Raw genomic sequence first — 18011 nt, forward strand, 5'->3', positions numbered from 1 at the left:
ATATTATGTTCAAGTCAATACACCAATTTATAATCCTCAACACAGTTGTACATTCAACATGGTAGTGTGCATGTACATAAAGTTTGGTTGTCACATAGATACAGCAATGAATTTATCTTCAGGTCCACTTCCTCCATTGATATTTAAAGAAGGGGCAAGTTGTAATCGATATCTTATTAAGGCATTCAAATAAGTAATGAGTATTGTTAGCCTGGATTCATTGTAATTTCTAACAAATTTATCTAAGTAGATGGATGGCCTTGAAACAATGTAGCAAATTGCATAGAATTTTTCTTTGACGGTGACAGTAGAGGAATGAGATCATTTTCTTTACCCCCACACTAAGAGGGAAGAGTTTGAATAAACGGTTGCCTAATAATCTGAAACTTCAATTCACTTCTTCAGCCACAAGTAAATGGGGTGCCATTTTTTTCTCAACCAACTGTCTGGTGAGTTTCTTTCATCTACTTGTATCGAAAACATTTAATCGACACACAGGTAGGTTGTTGTTCATCTAGCTAGTAACAACAGTCCCACCATCACAACCATAAGTCTGAATTTAGAAGATTAAGAGTTTAAAACCAATAAGTTTTCTGATTGCTGATGCAAATTAGTAACTTATGAGATGGGTACAGATATGGGGGCTGGTGGGACCCTCTTGTGAATGGGTGAGCAATCCCATCCAACTTCTTTGCTATAGTTCACAATGAAATGCTGAGGAGCCCAAGTTTCACCTCTTGATTGTCTCTGTCTAGATAGCTCCCTTTGTTTTTCTTCAACTTCTTTCTTTTCTTCTCTTGCTCTTCCCCAGTCCTTGTTTAGAATGGCTTGGCTCAACAAACCCCAGACCACAGCTGACTCACTTGGCCAGACACCCTATAATCCAAATGAAATGAACATTTACTAATTCTCAATTCGATATAAAATATATCAATGTGTACATCACATATGCCGGTCCACGGACATATACAAAGATTTTCTATTTAGCAGCATATAATATATCAAACTGTAGCTGACTATCGATAATGTATGACGGCCTGCAGATTCTCTTATAGCTGACTATGGATAATGTATTGTTATTAGTAGTTGTAATTGATATTGTAAACGTGCACTTTTTAATGTTTGACGAAATTTCTACAATGATTGCCACTAAATTGTTGGTCTAATAGCATATACTCGCTCACAAGAAAGGGAAAGCTTTTAGCCTAAATACCATAGAAAGATCCAAATACATGCTGAAATCATTTCTTTTAGGACAGATGACTACAAAAAATTCAAGCTAAAGGATTTAAAGATAGAAAAGTAGAAACTAGTTACCTTCGGATCTGTAAGAACAGGAGCTTTGAGCCCTGAGATGGCTTCTTTTGCATTGTATATAACTGTTTCTTTCCCACTGCTGACGTCCTTCAATTTCACAGTTCTGCATTGTAATAGATTCAGGAACATCAAAACTCTATAGACTTGAGTGTGTTAGACGTTTGTTGCAAACATGTTTCAAGGTCAAAATTATGATTTGCTGGAACAGCTGTTAGAAAAATGTTTTGAATTAAGCTTTCTATTAATACAAAACAAAACCAAGTCTTTCAATTCAAAAGGAAATAAGAGAAAACAAATTTACTTGTAACATACATGGAGATGTATGAAATAGTGAATTACCTATCCCACTGACCATCTATCTCATAAAGAAGCTCCAAGGATGATGAGTAGAAGATCTTTCCCTTGACTGATCTAGGATTTCCCCTAAGACCGAAATAGGAACTGCTTCCATAGTATAACTCAGCTTCAAGGCCAGTCTCTTGACAGCGGATTCTATGTTCACCGACCCAATTAACCCAAGGTACTGGGAGGAATTTGATCACGAGTTTTGGTGAGTTCATTTCATAAGTTTCTCCGTGATTCAGAAGCTTCAGTTCCCTTTTCCCATGCACCTCAGCTTCCACTGAAGTACCTGCAACATGGTTCTTTATGAGGAATATTGCATTTAAAATTAATATATTATATAAACAGTAGCTTAAAGAATCTATCAGTAGAACTGAACATGTACAAAAATGAAATCTTTGACCACCTGTGAGTTTCAGATTCTAAAATAAGAACATATATATTTTTTGTTTTTTGGTAAAAGATCTAATTAACTGTTTGTAGTTTTGCAATATATAACATAAGAACTAAACACTGATCACAAGATAAAAAAATTAGAAAGAAAACCTTTTGAGATGGATACTGATCATATTGTTTCTCACACTGGATATATTTTCTTTTCTTTTTTAGAGGTGTTCAGAGGAACTTTTTATTCTCATATTTCTACATTGACTCCAAAAAAAGAAAGAGGATAGAGCTGATTGGTGTCTGGCATTGGAAACTAAAAGCTATACAAGCTGAAGAATTGGGAGCGTTACTTCTTTCTGGTTTTGTTTTCAGAGTTCAAAGACTTAAAACAGATTTTAAAATGTCTAGTTTTGGAGTCTATTTGACATAAGAGTTTTTTTTTTTTGTTTCTTATGATTAAGCTATAAGAATTAGACGTACCATAGAATTTGGGATTAGGATGCTGACACCATATCATTTCAATGTTTGATTTCTCATCAGTTGCATGCAGTGCAGTGACTGGTGGATGATGTGAAATCTGCAAAAATAAAACCCAAAATCAATCACCCTAGTGAAGCCATGGATAAAATCTCCACAAACTTGCAATTGCAGTGCTAATATCAGGTGCACGACTTGGGATTTTCAAAATGTTAACAAGCTTCAACTGGACCCTATACATGGAAGAATTGCTCGCTGTCTTCACAAGTTAAAATTGGGGTATATCCAAGTTCCAACTCGAATCCCAATTCACAATGGATTAAGAGGCTTAGAGATTTTGTATATTGTCGTGCAAGCTTGAGAGTTTCTGATGTGGGATTCTGTACTCTCAACTGTACGGCAGCATAAATTTAATAATCAGCAGAAAATAGTTACCTGCTCAAGTAGGACATTCAGGTTTCCCCTTGACACATGATGAGTTTCTCCAAGAATGGGGTTGAATGGAGCCATTCCAAAAATCACAGGACGCAAAATAGAAATACTCCAGGATACAACGGCCGTGAACCGGTCCTTGGGTGTTTCCCCATTGTTGCAATTCCCTAACATATCATTATTAATGCAGTACACTGATTCGCCGAAACATTGGAGGTGTGACTTTGGTGTGTTAAAGAGAGGAGACAGCTGAAATTGCAGGAGGATAAAAGATCAGCTACCAATGACTATTTTGCAATCAAGAATCTTCTACTGTGTGATATATAGTTCAATAAAAGAATTCCATCAAGTGGTCTGAAAGACTTAAACCTATACAAATAGTTTCTGCACTTGCATACTCTGTAAGTATGTAGGGGCAAGAAACTCCAGTCATAAAAACTTTCCAAAGCAATTGGCCTTAGTTACTCAGAAAATAGTCAAACGTACATCTAAATTTCATATATATTGGGGGCAAGAAGCTAGAAAAAATGCCTCCAAAATGTGATAGGCAATGTGTTTATTTTCTGATCAGCAAAACTGAAAAATTCATGAAATCCTCCACTGCCCCTGCCTATGCAGAAAGTTAAGGCTAAGTGATATTTAGTAAGTGCTATAGAAGTGAATGAAGTGATATTTAGTTTTTCTTTTCAAAAGTGAAACAGATAGAAGCCTATAAAAGAAGGAAAAGTTGATCGAATTCACTTGCCTGGAAGCGACTGAGATCTGATCCTGGCCGGACATTTATGAATAGACTTAGGACGCGCTTAAGTATATTAGGAGCTCTGAAATCAGCATTTGTTTCGCTTTCTAATGACAATGGCTTTGTCAAGAAAACAACTCTGGTCTGCTCCTCTTGTGAGACCTACACACACCAAACCATTCACAATAGTTAAAAACATAAAATCTTTCTCACATTATGTCCAAGTGGAGCTTGAACCATGGCACTTGCAATATTTCACCAAGACCATCCTTCAAGTCTAAGAATAGTGCATTTGTCTTGTTTTGATTTTCAAAATGAAATTATTGGGAAAGCTACACCTTATGAACATTTCGTATTAGCATATGTTTCACACAACCATATTAGTATTTTCAAGCTTTGATATGAACATTTCAGTCAATAAAATACTGTAGCAATCATACACTTTCACTTGGGAAATGAATGATTTGAGGATCGACCAACTTGGTTATTCGATGTACTAACACTATCCGATGTATTTTGTTGTTTCTATATATAAATCCCTTTTTCTTTTTCCTAGATTCTTAGGAATGAACCAAAGTCCAAGAGTAGAGTGTTAAAGCCAACCTAAGCTGCTGCCAAATGCCAATGGGGAGCATTGGCTTGCAGTTTTAGACATTCCAAAATAAGTGAAGACAAGCAATGAGAAATCAAATTTGAGTTTCCACTTCCACTGTTCAGAGAAAAAGAGAGAGAAACTAAGTGGAGGGCACCACGTTAGGGCCGGCTGCATGACTGATTGGATATGGGACCCATTTAAGTAAATGGATCTCACAAACATTTAAGAAGCCGATCGACCCATAGAACTGTTCTATCATCTTGAAACAAAATTATTTGTAGTTATCTCTTTCTCTTTATTTTTTATGCTTTTTTTGGTTGAAATAAACATGTCAAAAAGGAAACAGAGCTAAAAATAATTAGAAAAGTTGCTTACAGATGAAGTAACACTTGTTCCGTACGGTATACCTATCAAAACTTTGACAAAATAATCAAATTTCATGATCGGTTTATAAAAATAAACGAGAACATTCAAAAAATAAAAAATAAAAACTTTTTTATTAAAATCTCACGCATCTTACATGGATGAAATTTGAACTCATGACCTCAACATTACCAACTAAGTCACAGCTGGCCGACATAAATAAAAGAGAACATAAGGTTATGTATAATTTTTGATAAAGAGTATTTATTTGCGCCACACTCGTAACTTAAAAGAAAACAAAATATTCCCGTAACTTAAGAAACGAGTTCCTGGAAACTGGTTCTTTGCTTGGAAAAAGGAACGGCGTTATTTGGAAAACGGGGTTTGCTTAGGTGGAGAAACGAACTGAAATCTTTGATTGGGAGGCTCTATAATCTGGTTGGTGCATGCTATTCTAGTCGTAGCGTTACGCGAAGTGGCAATAATGATATAATTAAAAGAAGAAAGGCATATAGAAATGAAAAGATGCCACCACCCAAAGTAATTACACACAAATCAAGATCACTAAACAAAAAATAAGACGAACAGTCTGAGCCTCCTCCAATTGAAACCCATCGTGTTAATATACAATAGCAGCACCTAGCTGCGCATTGAATCAGACTCATCAATTTTTATTGTGTGTTTTCTATTTGAATACGGCGTTTTCAATAGCCAGAAAACAGCTAATGTTGTTTCGGTGTTAGTCGGAAAGATTCGAACTCTAGTTTTGAGGAACGAAAATGAACAGAGAGTGATAGGAGAGACAAAACCCAGAAATGGTTTATGGGTTTTGATCTCAGAAACTTTACAGGGAAGAGAGTATGAGTGATATCTGAAAATAAACAAACCCAGAACAAGACCAGAATGAATGATAGAAAGTGAGAGATGCGTACCATTTGAGGAGACTGATGAGGATGAAAGTAGCAGATGGTAGAGAGAGAGACAGAGGGAGAGGTGAATAAAGGAAAGCGATGGTGAATTTGTATTTGGTATGAGAACGGGGGGGGAATAGGCGGAAACAAAGAGAGAGAGGTGTTTTGGAGATTTGAGTTTGTCGAGGACTCACGGGCGAAACGGGGTGGTTTTATAGGCTTCCCAAACAGAGTGCTCGAAAATTCTTCTGTGAATGTTCACCAATTGACGTGGCATAAGCACAACCACACGTTTTCAGTGTAGACCAAGTATTGACTAACTTCAACATTTTTCCGTTAACGTTTTTTTGGGACTGAGTAGAAGGTGAAAGAAGGGGTAAAATCCTTCTGCCTGGGTTAAATGTCAACATCAAATTCTGGAAAAGTAGATCATCTGTCCTGATCCGAACCGTCTCCGGCTCCCACAGAGTCTCCATCTCTCGCAACGACTCGCTCTCCAGCTTCTTGTCGCCGGAGAAGACCGCCGCCGCGACAGGGACACCATCCGGCAAGCTCTCTCCGGGAACAACATTCTAGATGAGATTGGGTCTCAGGGACAGAAAAGCGTATAAGCTTCGGAGAGGCGGAACGTACAGAATGAGAGGCACTGCCGAGAAAGCCACCGTGGCAAAATCATCATCGACTCTACCTTCTGTAAGATCAATCAAAACCCAATTACCCAATTCAATATTAAAGTTGATAGAAAGGGTTTGAGAGAGATGAAAATGTTCTGGAAGGTGGAAGAAGGATATATATGGGGTTAAGTATAAATACGTAGAGATGAAGAGGCAAAATCGAAGGTTTTAGGAGGTGAGGTACTGTATGTATAATTAAACTAAAGGGGATCGGGGAAGGAGACCTGTTGAATGAGGAACCTTGGAGAAGATGCTTGTCAGCTTTCACTCTTCAATTCTTGTACCACCTAGGCCCAGACATTTATTTTTGGCCTTGTGTTATTTTGGTTTTTCTTTATTTAATTATTTTAGATTATTCTAAAAGTAATTATGGTTTCTTTACCAGAATGTGATTTTAGACTTTCGGTGGTGTAATTGTGTATGTATGTGTACACAGTACATTATATTTTTATACTTAAAAAAAAATTGTCACTGACTAATTGTTATTATGTCAAAAAGAAAAAGAAGAAAGAATATTTTTTGTCACCTAAAATTTAGTTGTTATTATGTACTTAACTAATTGTGAAACTAACTAATTAAGTTCTCAAAGAGAACATTATCTCAAAACTAGACCTTTTTGAAAAACAATCATGAACGTGACATCTTTATAGTATTTGTGTTATAGTATTCGTGCCTTATTGTGGTATAATTTCTTTAGTGAGTTATATATAAGTATACATTTTTATAAATCAACTATATCTAACCAAATAAATTTTTATAATGAAATATGGCTATGGTAGAGAAATCACATATTTTCGATGACATTTGGACCCCGATCAAGGCGGTCAACTCTATTTACGTTTGTGCTTTCTTACGGGGAGTCTTATTGTAAGAAGGTAAACTTCCCCAAATTTTAATATAGGCTGTTGCATGTCATATATGTGAGTGTATGGGTGGAAGAATCAACAAAAAAAGTCACAAAGATGTAGGTAAGAGCGTTTTCGTGTAATAAGTGACATTAATTTAGGGTTGACCGTGTCGATCTAGACCCAAACATTATCGAAAATAGGTGAATATTTTTTCATAGACATATTTAAGTGTACTTATCACATCGAACGGTCAAATTTTTATTTTGTGAATTTTAGTCATTGAAACCACAACATGCCTACTAATGTGGTATAACTTGTGTTAATGGGTTATATGTAGTACATATCTCTATGAACCAATTATATCTAGCTAATACAATTTTAAAATCTTGGCCGTAGGATGTGATCTATATAGTGAAATACCACTAGGGTAAAAAAATCACAAATTTTTAGTAAGGTTTTGATTTTGATCCACGCGGTCAACTCTATTTACGCTTGTGCTTCCTTATAGAGAGCCTTAATGTCGAAAGGTAAACTTCGCCAAATTTTTATATGGGCTATATGGGCTATTGCATCTCATATATGTGAGAGTTTGTGGGAAAAATAATCGACCAAAATGAGTAACAAAGAGGTATGTAAGAACGTTTTCGTGTAATATGTGATGTTGATTTAGGGTTGACCGAGTTGATCTAGACCCAAACATTATCGAAAATAGGTGAATTTTTTTCATAGACATATTTAAATGTACTTATCACATCTGACGATCGAAATTTAACTTTGTGAATTTTAGTCGTTGGAACCACACATACTTACTAATGTGATATAACTTGTTTAGTGGGTAACATATAATTGTACATCTTTGTAAACCAAGTAATGCAAGTATACTGACAAAGCAACATTTTTTAAAATCAACTGTATGATGTGATCGGTATAGTAAAACACAGCTGTGGTAAAAAATTCACCCGTTTTTGTCATTGTTTGATTCTCGATCTAGTGGATACTACTTTGGCCAACCCATTAGTTTATAACCATTCTTTAGTTTGACTGAAAAGATTAAAGTCGAAAAATGATCAAAATTTCATAATTTTTTTTACCCAAAGTTGATATTATCACTCCCATGTCATCCAACAGTTGGATTATCCTAATTCCTCTTACAAAATTTAAGTTGAAAAAGATAGCATTAATCAGTTTAATGAATATTGAAACGGTGTCGTTTCCTTTTAAAAAAAATAAAAAGAAGAAGGAGACGGGTTGGGACTTGGCTTGTTCTTGGAAAGATACTACTCAGATCTGCTTGGATTTTTACTAGAGCATGACACGTCATTGCACTAAGATCCGGTGGTTGAAATGAAAAATATGCGGCAAACTCAACTTTTACATAGTAATAGAGAATCCCTCTACCTTCATCCTCTATTTCTCTCTTTGCTTTTTCTTCTCTCTCTAGTATCGAATTGGTTTATGATCTGAAACTCCATGGCCGGCAGGTCCCCCATTCCAAACCCAACGTCGAGTCCAACTCCACCAACCCATTCCAATCTGGATTTGCATCCAATACAAATTGAAACCCGTTTGGCCGCCGTCGAAATCCGATTTGTTGTCGTCTTGCCGATGGTAACCGTTTCATCTCCGTCCATCTAGATTTTTTTTTCTCTTCCTGTCAATGTTTAACCTGATCATTTCCTCTTCATTTCTTTTTTTTTATCTAATTGGTTGCCTCACCAATTTAACAACTTAGCTTCTTCTAGCATCGGTGTATTTTGTGTTTATGGGTCAATGGGTCATTCGATAAGGGTCACCTGGTAATGCATTTGAAGATGAAATATCTGCCACTTTATGCTTTGGCTGCGTCCTCACCGTTTTCTTGGGTAAATTTTACACAGTTATGCTCCATACAATTAAAACATCACAAAATGTAATGAAATATAAGCTTCTGGGTCTTTTTGTTTTTTTTGTTACAGAGGTTAAACCTTATCAACGATGCACTACACGTGCCCTTATGGTAAAACTCTTTTAACAGTTATCTTTTTTTGTTTCACATAGAAAGCCTATTTACGCGTGACCCCACGCGCTGTTAAAGTGACCGTTTGTGAAGCTTCACCATGTGAACTGAAGAATCTCAGCTACCTTGCTACTCTACAAAATTAATTAGTATAATTTTATTTTTATGACATCAAATATTCGTCTACTTAGGAATGACATGCTCAAGTACTAGATAAAATGTACTAATTAATTAGTAAATGATTTTATTTTTATTTTTCTGCCCATATTACAAGTACAACATCTTAAAAAAACACGGGAACAATGCCACGAAATGTGGTAAAAACTAACTTTTGAAACAAAAGGTGAAAACCTTAGAAAATAAGAAATATTAGGAAGTTGCAGAATTTCGCTCACTTTCTATGATTGAAAAAGGTGTTAAAAATAGCTAGTGAGTTGTTTGATAATGAAATTGTATTATCGTCTTTTGGTATGAACTTTAATTTTTCGATTCTGAAATAGGATTGATGCGACTGCTCTCTTCTCAATTTCTCTCCACTTCATGTTCTAACATTTCATTGTTTTGTTGTATATGATTTTATGCAAGAGCGTAAACTTTCATCTCTAAAAAATACATCATATATGTTCATTTTTATCATCATCTTTTTCATATAGAGGATGAAGAAGTAAACTTTTAATGCTTTCTTCGCCAAAATTAGAGAAAAAATGAAGGTTTAAATATTCCTGCTAATCGACAATGTATCTTATACAAAAGATTCCTATGTAAAGTATGATCAACCAAGCATTTTAAAAAGACATGAATTTGTAACAGTACTTTGTAGTTTTCGTGTTGGGTTTATTTGCCGTTTATGTTTGATTGAAACAATGACCACAAAAGACTCCAAAATGAATCACATTGTTCATGAACTTTGAACTTACATGTCTGTTCTTTTTCTTTTTCCCTTTTGTGCTAATGACCATTCTTTTGCTTAGGGAATATAACAACATTTGTTAACCACACTTCACCCGATCAAATATATGTTGTTTGGTTTCATCAAGTGTAGTTGCCATTTCTAAATCCGACTCTCTACGAGTCAAAAGTCATTGTGAGAGTCATTGTGAATTAAGTAGACCCTAAAAAGAAAACAGACACTGCAAAGTGCAAACCTAAAGTTTATATGAAGGTTTGAAAACTCATTAGGTGTTCCAAAGCAGATGGCACGCTTGGAGCGTCTCCGTCTAGGCGGGCTGCGCTTGTTCTAGAACACTGTGTATAGCAAAGGTTCGAAAACTCGTTGGCTTGGAGGGCCTAGGTGCCACATAGACAAGCTAGGCGGCATTGTTTCATAACACTGGTTAACATACCAAAAAAGAATTTTGATTGCATTCGATTCTGCATCAGTTTTGAGAAATTATATTGTAATTGTAACCCGACTTTATGCACAAATAAGCTAGATTGATTTGATCTAAAATTGGTCCATCTTTGTATCAATTTAATGTGTCATTGTATCAAACTAATCTAGCTACTTGTAATCTTGTATATAGAAGAAACCATTAGGCTATAGACAAAAATCAATTGAAAAATAGAAAGATGAGAGTTAGGGAGAACTCTCATAGTCTCCTTAATTCCCAAAATCACATAAACTAAAGGCAATATAACGTCCCTTTCGCAGTAGTAGTGTTTTTCTTGTACAGAAGTCCTACGTCTTTAAGAGGCTCTATGCTAGCACCGCTATCGTCACCGCCGCACTAGCTCTCTCCTTGACACCTGCCACTTCTCATCTGTGAGACTGTGAACAAACATGAGTGTTACGTATTGTATGAGCTATATCTGCAAGTACAGAACCGACAGGCCGGCCGGGCCTAATGAAGAATGACAGGGACGTCGTGGACGTTGTCTATAAACCCAACCGAACAAGCAATACGACATCGTCTCTGTGGTGCATGAAACCCAACCGAACAAGCAATACGACGTCGTCTCTGTGGTGCATGAAACCCCAAAATATTAAGGACTAAAATATCCATTATATCATCAATATTTCCTTGAAATTTCCGTTTTATATAATCACCAATTTTAATTTTCATATCTTTCTGATATTATATATTTAGTCTATTTTTGATCGAATATACAATTTTTATATATATTAGTAAAATTTTCATCGATATTCGATATATCCATCGAGATTTCTTTTTTCCGAACCAACGATATTTCCGCAATCGTCAACATTTTAGTCCTTGCAAAATATTGACTATGCACCCCACTTCGGTTCATTTCTTTGACCAACATCGTCTGTTCCTCTGAATAAAAACAAAATAATTTTTGTTTTTTTGGTCAATAAACCCTAAAAAAATTTAAAAAAATAGTAAACTACATATTAGTTACTGACCAAATTTCAGTTTACAAATACATCATTTGCACATTATCTTATACATTTAAGGACAAAAATTAACAAATTAGGACAAACTAATGTCCACATGTCGTCTGTCACTACATATTTTACCAAACTACCTTTCACTACATATTCTACTGCTATTATGGACGTGCTACTGTCGTGTCGACAAGAGACATGCTACTACCGTGTCGACAAGAGACATGCTACTACCGTGTCGACAAGAGACTTGTTACTGCCGTGTTGACGAGAGACGTGTTATTGCCGTGTCGACTGGAGACATAAGACATGTTATTACCGTGTAGGAAGGTGCTACTACCGTGTCGACGAGAGACGTGCTACTGTCGTGTCGACGAGAGACGTGCTACTGCCGTGTCGACATGAGACGTGTTACTGCCGTGTCAACCGAAGACGTGCTACTACCGTGTCGACTGGAGACGTGCTACTACCATGTCGACGAGAGACGTGCTACTGTCGTGTCGACCGAAGACGTGCTACTGCCGTGTATGAAGGTGCTACTACCGTGTCGACGAGAGACGTGATACTGTTGTGTAGGAAGGTGCTACTGCCGTGTCGACCGGAGACGTGCTACTACCGTGTCGACTGAAGACGTGCTACTGCCGTGTCGACGAGAGACGTGCTACTGTCATTTTACATAAATTTATTTGAAAAAATGGGTATTTTAATCATTTTGCCTATGAAAGTCTAGATCAGATCTTGTACCATTAATTTGGGCCTAGGCTTATGTCCTAATTTGTACATAAAATATTGAAAGTGGGGTTTTTGTGTTTTTAAATTTGGTCATGTGCTATTATGTAATTTTCTCTAAAAAAAATAAGATCATATTGTCGTGTTTTTCTTTTGTCCAGATTTCTCATAACCGTAACTAGAAAGATCGGTTGAACGGTGACAAATGTTGTTAGTTATCCATCATTATACCAACATTGCCTCAACTCAACCACTTTTTCAAAAGATCTAGATGCAATTAAGAGTCATGAAATTGAAAAAAATTGAGTAAAAGTCACCCACTTATAAGTTATATTTTCCGTTGTCACTAATCTAATGTGAGATCTTTCCTCTTCAACAAAGATCAAGTAAGAAAAACTTGAAGAATGTGAAGAGAAAATATGATAGGTCTTGGTAGAATTTCTTGAACAAAGAATACCGATGAGATGATTTTGAACTCCAATATGCAACTAAACATTTGTCGGAACGTGGGGATGGACGGTGGCAGCTGTGTCATTACGTAACCCAGACTACTAAACAGCTTACAATATGAACGGGGTAAAGTCATGAACAAAAGGAATGACCTATAGTCTTAAAGCATAAAGATGGTTATAAAGTTGCAAATTATTGGTCTAATATGGAGGTTTGCCATCCACTGCTTTGTTGAATCCTGATAGATTGCAGCTTGATTATACTCGAAATTCAAACATGTATGGCATGATATAGCATAGGCAATCTTTGGGGGATCTCCAACTGATGTGCACAAATTGGAGGTTCGAGATGATTGCCCTACTTCGCTCACATAGCCGGTCCTGATCATCGATGACTCGCTATCAGTTTCGACACAAAAGAAAGTTGCGGATACTATGCTATGTATCAGAACTGGGAAGTACAATGTCCACTGGGTAGGCTGGCCATGAGGAACAAGGTGAGTTTGGTCTGGCTGGTTAGATATGCATGTGCTACTGACGATGCTTTGAGACAAAACAATAATGGAGTGGATAGAGGAGATGAGGGGGGATCTCACTTCTAAAGTCCCATTTCTCAATCCCCATCTCTGCCACATTTTGGTTTTGTGCAGCAAATAGCTATGCATTACTTGGTTTGAAAGTCATATGAAACATACATTGCAACATATCAAAAGGACAATAACCAAATACAACAACAAAAAAATCGATTCTAATATTGATGCTCATAAGATATCTGGGTAATGTCATTTTGATTCAGAATTTCTATACCCCTTGTCCTTTTCCAATACAAGGTCTCAAATAAATCACTTTCAAGCCTCTTTTGTAGACCTTTTCATTATAAAATAAGAAACTGTCTGTCATCAGTAGTAGAGATCTCCTAGTATCACTCATGAAATATCACCAAATTCCTAAAGGATATCTTTTGAAAGTAACCTAAAAAGTTAAAACTCTAGCATCTAAAAACAAGGAATGTAATTGCTATTTTACTCCTTGCTCTATCTTCCACAAACTCTAAAACTAAAGAAAACAAAAGGCAACTCATAGCTGTGATCGTAGCATAGATGGGGAAAAGAGGAAGGGATGTGAGACAGGAACTAATAAAACAAAATGAGGTGAAGACAAATATGGAGATTATAACAAAATATGAAAGATATGTATAGTCTATGATTTCGACCTTTTAACCGGTCTCTGTATCTTCCACACATACATATCATCTCTTTCAAAATCTCGACCCACAAAGACCTAGTTATACAAAGCTTCATTCGCATTGTTGAAATTAGAGTGAAGTTCCAAAGAACAAATGTTCAAGGAACCTACAGAGATATATACTTCCTGTGCAAGATATGATAAAAATATCAGTTATTAAAACATATCACAGCTTTCAGGCCAAAATGAAACAAACCAATAGAACTTCATCCTTTGTTTCAATCCATTGCATATGTGCCATCTCTTTTTCATTATACATAAGCATAATCCAAGCAACCATTAATCACATAAACATGAACTCAATCCTCACCAGATGTTTACTGTGGATTTGATGACCGTATTCCGTTGCGCCTGAAGAATTCTCTAAATCCATAGGCACTAGTGTCGTTATGGTACTGCAAAAGTGAAAGATAGGACAAATCAAATAATACCTCAGTACCTCACATACTGAATCTCAACTTTTGATGGAGGAAAAAGTACACAACATATAATGAAGCCTTGTTTGTATGCATATAAAGGATAGCTATTCAAGGATACTAGGTGAAGGAGCTAGGAAATATGATTAGAATATGATGGAGAAAGTCCCCCACTTCAGATAATAACATCATATTTTATTAACAAGCTTGGAAACTTACAGGTAGAACCTTCACTGAATACTTAGTAATATTTGGATCAGCAACCTTTCCCTGGCTAGATGCCTGCACCAGAAAGATAACATTCAGTTTTAGTGCCTAAGACCATATTACTCTCACAATTTTGATGAGGAAAGATGATGTGGTTTTTTTTTTTTAAATGTCATAATACAACCCTGGTTACATCATTCTCTAAATTTCAAGACCTGTTTGATATAGTAATGTAACGAGTATACATATCCGATGACACGAAGAAAAAATAGAGGGAACTACAACGTCTTTCCCTCTTATTCGTCCACATAGAGACAAGAAAAATGTCACAAAAGAATTCTCCAAATATCTCATTATTTGATTCTTTAGAAATGAAGGTGGAACCTGCCTTAGCAACAATACTATCTCCGGAAAACCCAGCACTATAACAAATAACACCATTTCAACATCTTTCAGACCCTTTTATTTGTTGATTTACCATTTTGAACTACAAAAACAAACAAGTGTCACCGTTCTTCATTTATAGTTACCACTTAATAATACTTGCTCATATACCACCGTATAGACCATAGCATTCAAGCTTCCAAGTAGCCATCACCAATAGGCACTAAGAGCTTCTAAAGCTAAAAAGATACAAGTCTCCATCATCACTCAGTCTATGTATCATCATCATGTCATTCATGTGGGTATCATATTCTGACATTCATTATCAAAAGCTAGTAGACAAAAGAAACACAAACTATTTTCCTAAACCCAAAGATAACAAAGCAATATTATGTTATTTAAATACAAAATCTTAGCATCATGATTAGGGCAGACAACTGAATCTACTTCAATAGGCATAAGGAAAAATTTCCCCCTTACTTGTTCTGGACTATGAAATACTTCTATAAATGGATATTCCTTCTTCTGCCGTGTAATACAGAAACCAGGATATTTTGGGCACTCAACCTGTAAAAGCCAACCATATAGAATAAAAAGTATTAGGCGTGCTAAAAGCAAGATGAAGACCGTAAAATTACGTGAAGGTAGGTTCTTTCGATATCCCGCATTCATCAAAGACATGTCTCTTTTGGAGGAACGCGGGCTCTAGTTTGAATGCCAAGGGATAAGGGCCAACATCTAAGCCGTTGTCATGAGTACACATGGTGTTTGTAATATGTTTGCAGGATAATACAAGTACACCACAACATGCTTTCACATTCATAAAAGGTATACTCTAAACAAAATGACCGTACTGGTTCTAATTTTCTTAATCAGGATTGGACCAATGCTTGTAAAGATACAATTCAAACATAACTTACACGCATAAATTTCACATGTGGATAGAACTCAGCAGCAGCTTCCTCTAATACTTTGTCAAGATGTTTTGTAAGATTACACCTGCATTATCCAAACTTCAAAGTCAGTATGTGGACTTTAAACTGGAAAAGGGTCGAAAACTTATAACTGAGTAAAAAGGAAGTGACGGGGAAGGATTCCAAATGACCTGATGGTGAATGCCACAACCACAGGATAACCTTCATGTAGGAGCTGGACAAATTCACGCTCTGATGTAAAATGGATAACCCTTGATGGCCCAAGATCCTTTGGGTAACCAGTATAATACCTTATTACACAGATAATATAAATAAGAAGATTGAAGGGAGACAAACAAAATGATGTTGCGTCGATTAGATAAGAGCAAAATTTAAGCCGTAGGTTAGTTCATAATTACGCAGTCCCACAATCCTACTGTATGAATCCAATTTATGTAAATATGGTAATTCAATCGAGTTAAGTAACAGTAACCCCAAATTGCTTTATTTCACTCCATACACATGAAGTCTCAGTACTTCTAAATACACATTTATTTCTACTCTACAGGGAAGAAAAAACCCTGCTTAAGTATCAGAAGCTAGAACTTCCGTAAACAACTCACCAATAACAAAGGGCGGTAATTCAAGAAAACAAAATAAAAAAACAAAAGCAATATGTATTGTCTGAGAGTTATTACGAATTGGTTTCAACTCACACAGACAACAAAATATAGACAGAAATATCACATCAATAAGAAGATTAAGGATGCACGTACTTGGATGTTGAACGTAGATGACTCATCATTGTATCAAAGAATGATGACGACTCCCTCATATTAGTACAGCAGTGCAGCGGCAAGTATCCTGCATGTTATTTCAAGCATGTCACTGACTGCCAAAAATTACACCGTCGGAACTGCTAATCCATGCAAAAAAAAACACATATCTCGCATTCTAAAATGTTGTTAATCACGCACTCTCAGTCACTAACGGGAAACTTAACAGAAAACAGAGGCCCAGTAAATTTGGTTACGACCAGTTTGTTGTCATCTAAAAGTAGTCAATATTTTACATTTATGCCTCAAATGAAACTTTCCTCAGTCTTGAACCTCGATTCGGGTTTTTCGCAAACTAGTCAAGCAGTCACTAAACTCGAAACATACAATGCAGTTAAGTTCTGTCAGGCATTTCATCAAACACATTCAGTGCGTGCAAAGAAGGAACTTTTCTAGGAATTGGGAACCATGGGAGGTAATCAAATACACAACAAAACTGCGCTAGAGGCGCGTTTCCTGTATTTGATTTGATTGGAGAAGAAGAAACCTTGGATTCTAATTGGGGAACCAAAAGAGAATAATTAGAGAGTCAAGGTTTGGTTCTTTCATTAGGTCTCTGCTTTATTTAATAATAAGAAGAAGAAATGGAAACAATTAAAAGAGAAAGGAGAAGAGAAACCTGGTGTTGGAAGGGGACCTGATTCTTCTGCAACAGCAAACACTCGCAGTCTCAGAGTGATACACTGGAGGGGGCAACGAGACAGTTTCAGTCTTCACTATTGTATTTGCTGATGTCGTTATGCGGAAGCGGCCGATACTCCCCCCATTTTAGCCGCCCAGTGGTATTTTACATAAAAAGTCACTTTTTCCAATAATTATCTTTTGTATAAAACCTCACTCATTTCTCCACCGGAACCTGTGTGTGTGAGACCTGTGAGGCCCGTCAGGCCGTTTCTGCATAACAGACGAAATATATAATTAATCAATTGAAACTGATAAAAGGTAAATAGAAATAGTTTTTTTTATCGTGATCACACAATTTCCTTCCATAAATAAAATAAAAAAGAATGCATTGTGCCAAAAATTCTAAGTTTGATCCCCACCGCTAGCAGACCTCATTTGGTTCGCAACCTGTAAATTCTCTCGTAGAAATTCATACTTGGAGGTTGGTGTGATGGGACTAATGATATATATGGGGGCTGGTGTGACAGGTGCGTCCGTAAGGTTGACATACCTGTCAATTGTAAGTCCTTTCGGGTCAAGTTGCAGGCCTGGTAATGGTGATGTAGCCAAATTAACCAAGTAACCAAGCTTTCCAACATTCCACGCTTAGCAAAACATCTGTATAGCTTCCACAACCATCTTTTCATGATTTAGGTTGCTTCTATCGTGTTGCCGCTAAAAGGTAAGAAATCATAGATAAAAGAGGAGGGCTAGAAGCATTCCTAGTTTCAAGTCCAACT

The 18011-nt window shown here is 36.4% G+C and overlaps 2 protein-coding genes across 2 annotated transcripts; both read right to left on the bottom strand.

The window, feature by feature from the left end:
• Positions 1-380: 380 nt before the first annotated feature.
• On the bottom strand, positions 381-5670 carry LOC101291514 (oxysterol-binding protein-related protein 4B-like). Its single transcript, XM_004296434.1, has 8 exons — positions 5585-5670; positions 4665-4705; positions 3701-3856; positions 2959-3204; positions 2527-2623; positions 1657-1948; positions 1318-1420; positions 381-876 (listed from the first exon to the last, which is right to left on the bottom strand). Exons 4-8 carry the CDS (start codon positions 3127-3129, stop codon positions 619-621), a joined length of 921 nt encoding a protein of 306 aa, XP_004296482.1. The 5' UTR covers positions 3130-3204; positions 3701-3856; positions 4665-4705; positions 5585-5670; the 3' UTR covers positions 381-618.
• A 7893-nt stretch (positions 5671-13563) lies between these two features.
• On the bottom strand, positions 13564-17558 carry LOC101291811. Its single transcript, XM_004296435.1, has 8 exons — positions 17228-17558; positions 16549-16636; positions 15964-16083; positions 15779-15857; positions 15339-15425; positions 14487-14549; positions 14162-14246; positions 13564-13977 (listed from the first exon to the last, which is right to left on the bottom strand). Exons 2-7 carry the CDS (start codon positions 16605-16607, stop codon positions 14169-14171), a joined length of 486 nt encoding a protein of 161 aa, XP_004296483.1. The 5' UTR covers positions 16608-16636; positions 17228-17558; the 3' UTR covers positions 13564-13977; positions 14162-14168.
• Positions 17559-18011: the final 453 nt, after the last annotated feature.

The sequence above is a fragment of the Fragaria vesca genome, linkage group LG4 (assembly GCF_000184155.1).
Source record: "Fragaria vesca subsp. vesca linkage group LG4, FraVesHawaii_1.0, whole genome shotgun sequence".
NCBI lineage: Eukaryota > Viridiplantae > Streptophyta > Magnoliopsida > Rosales > Rosaceae > Fragaria > Fragaria vesca.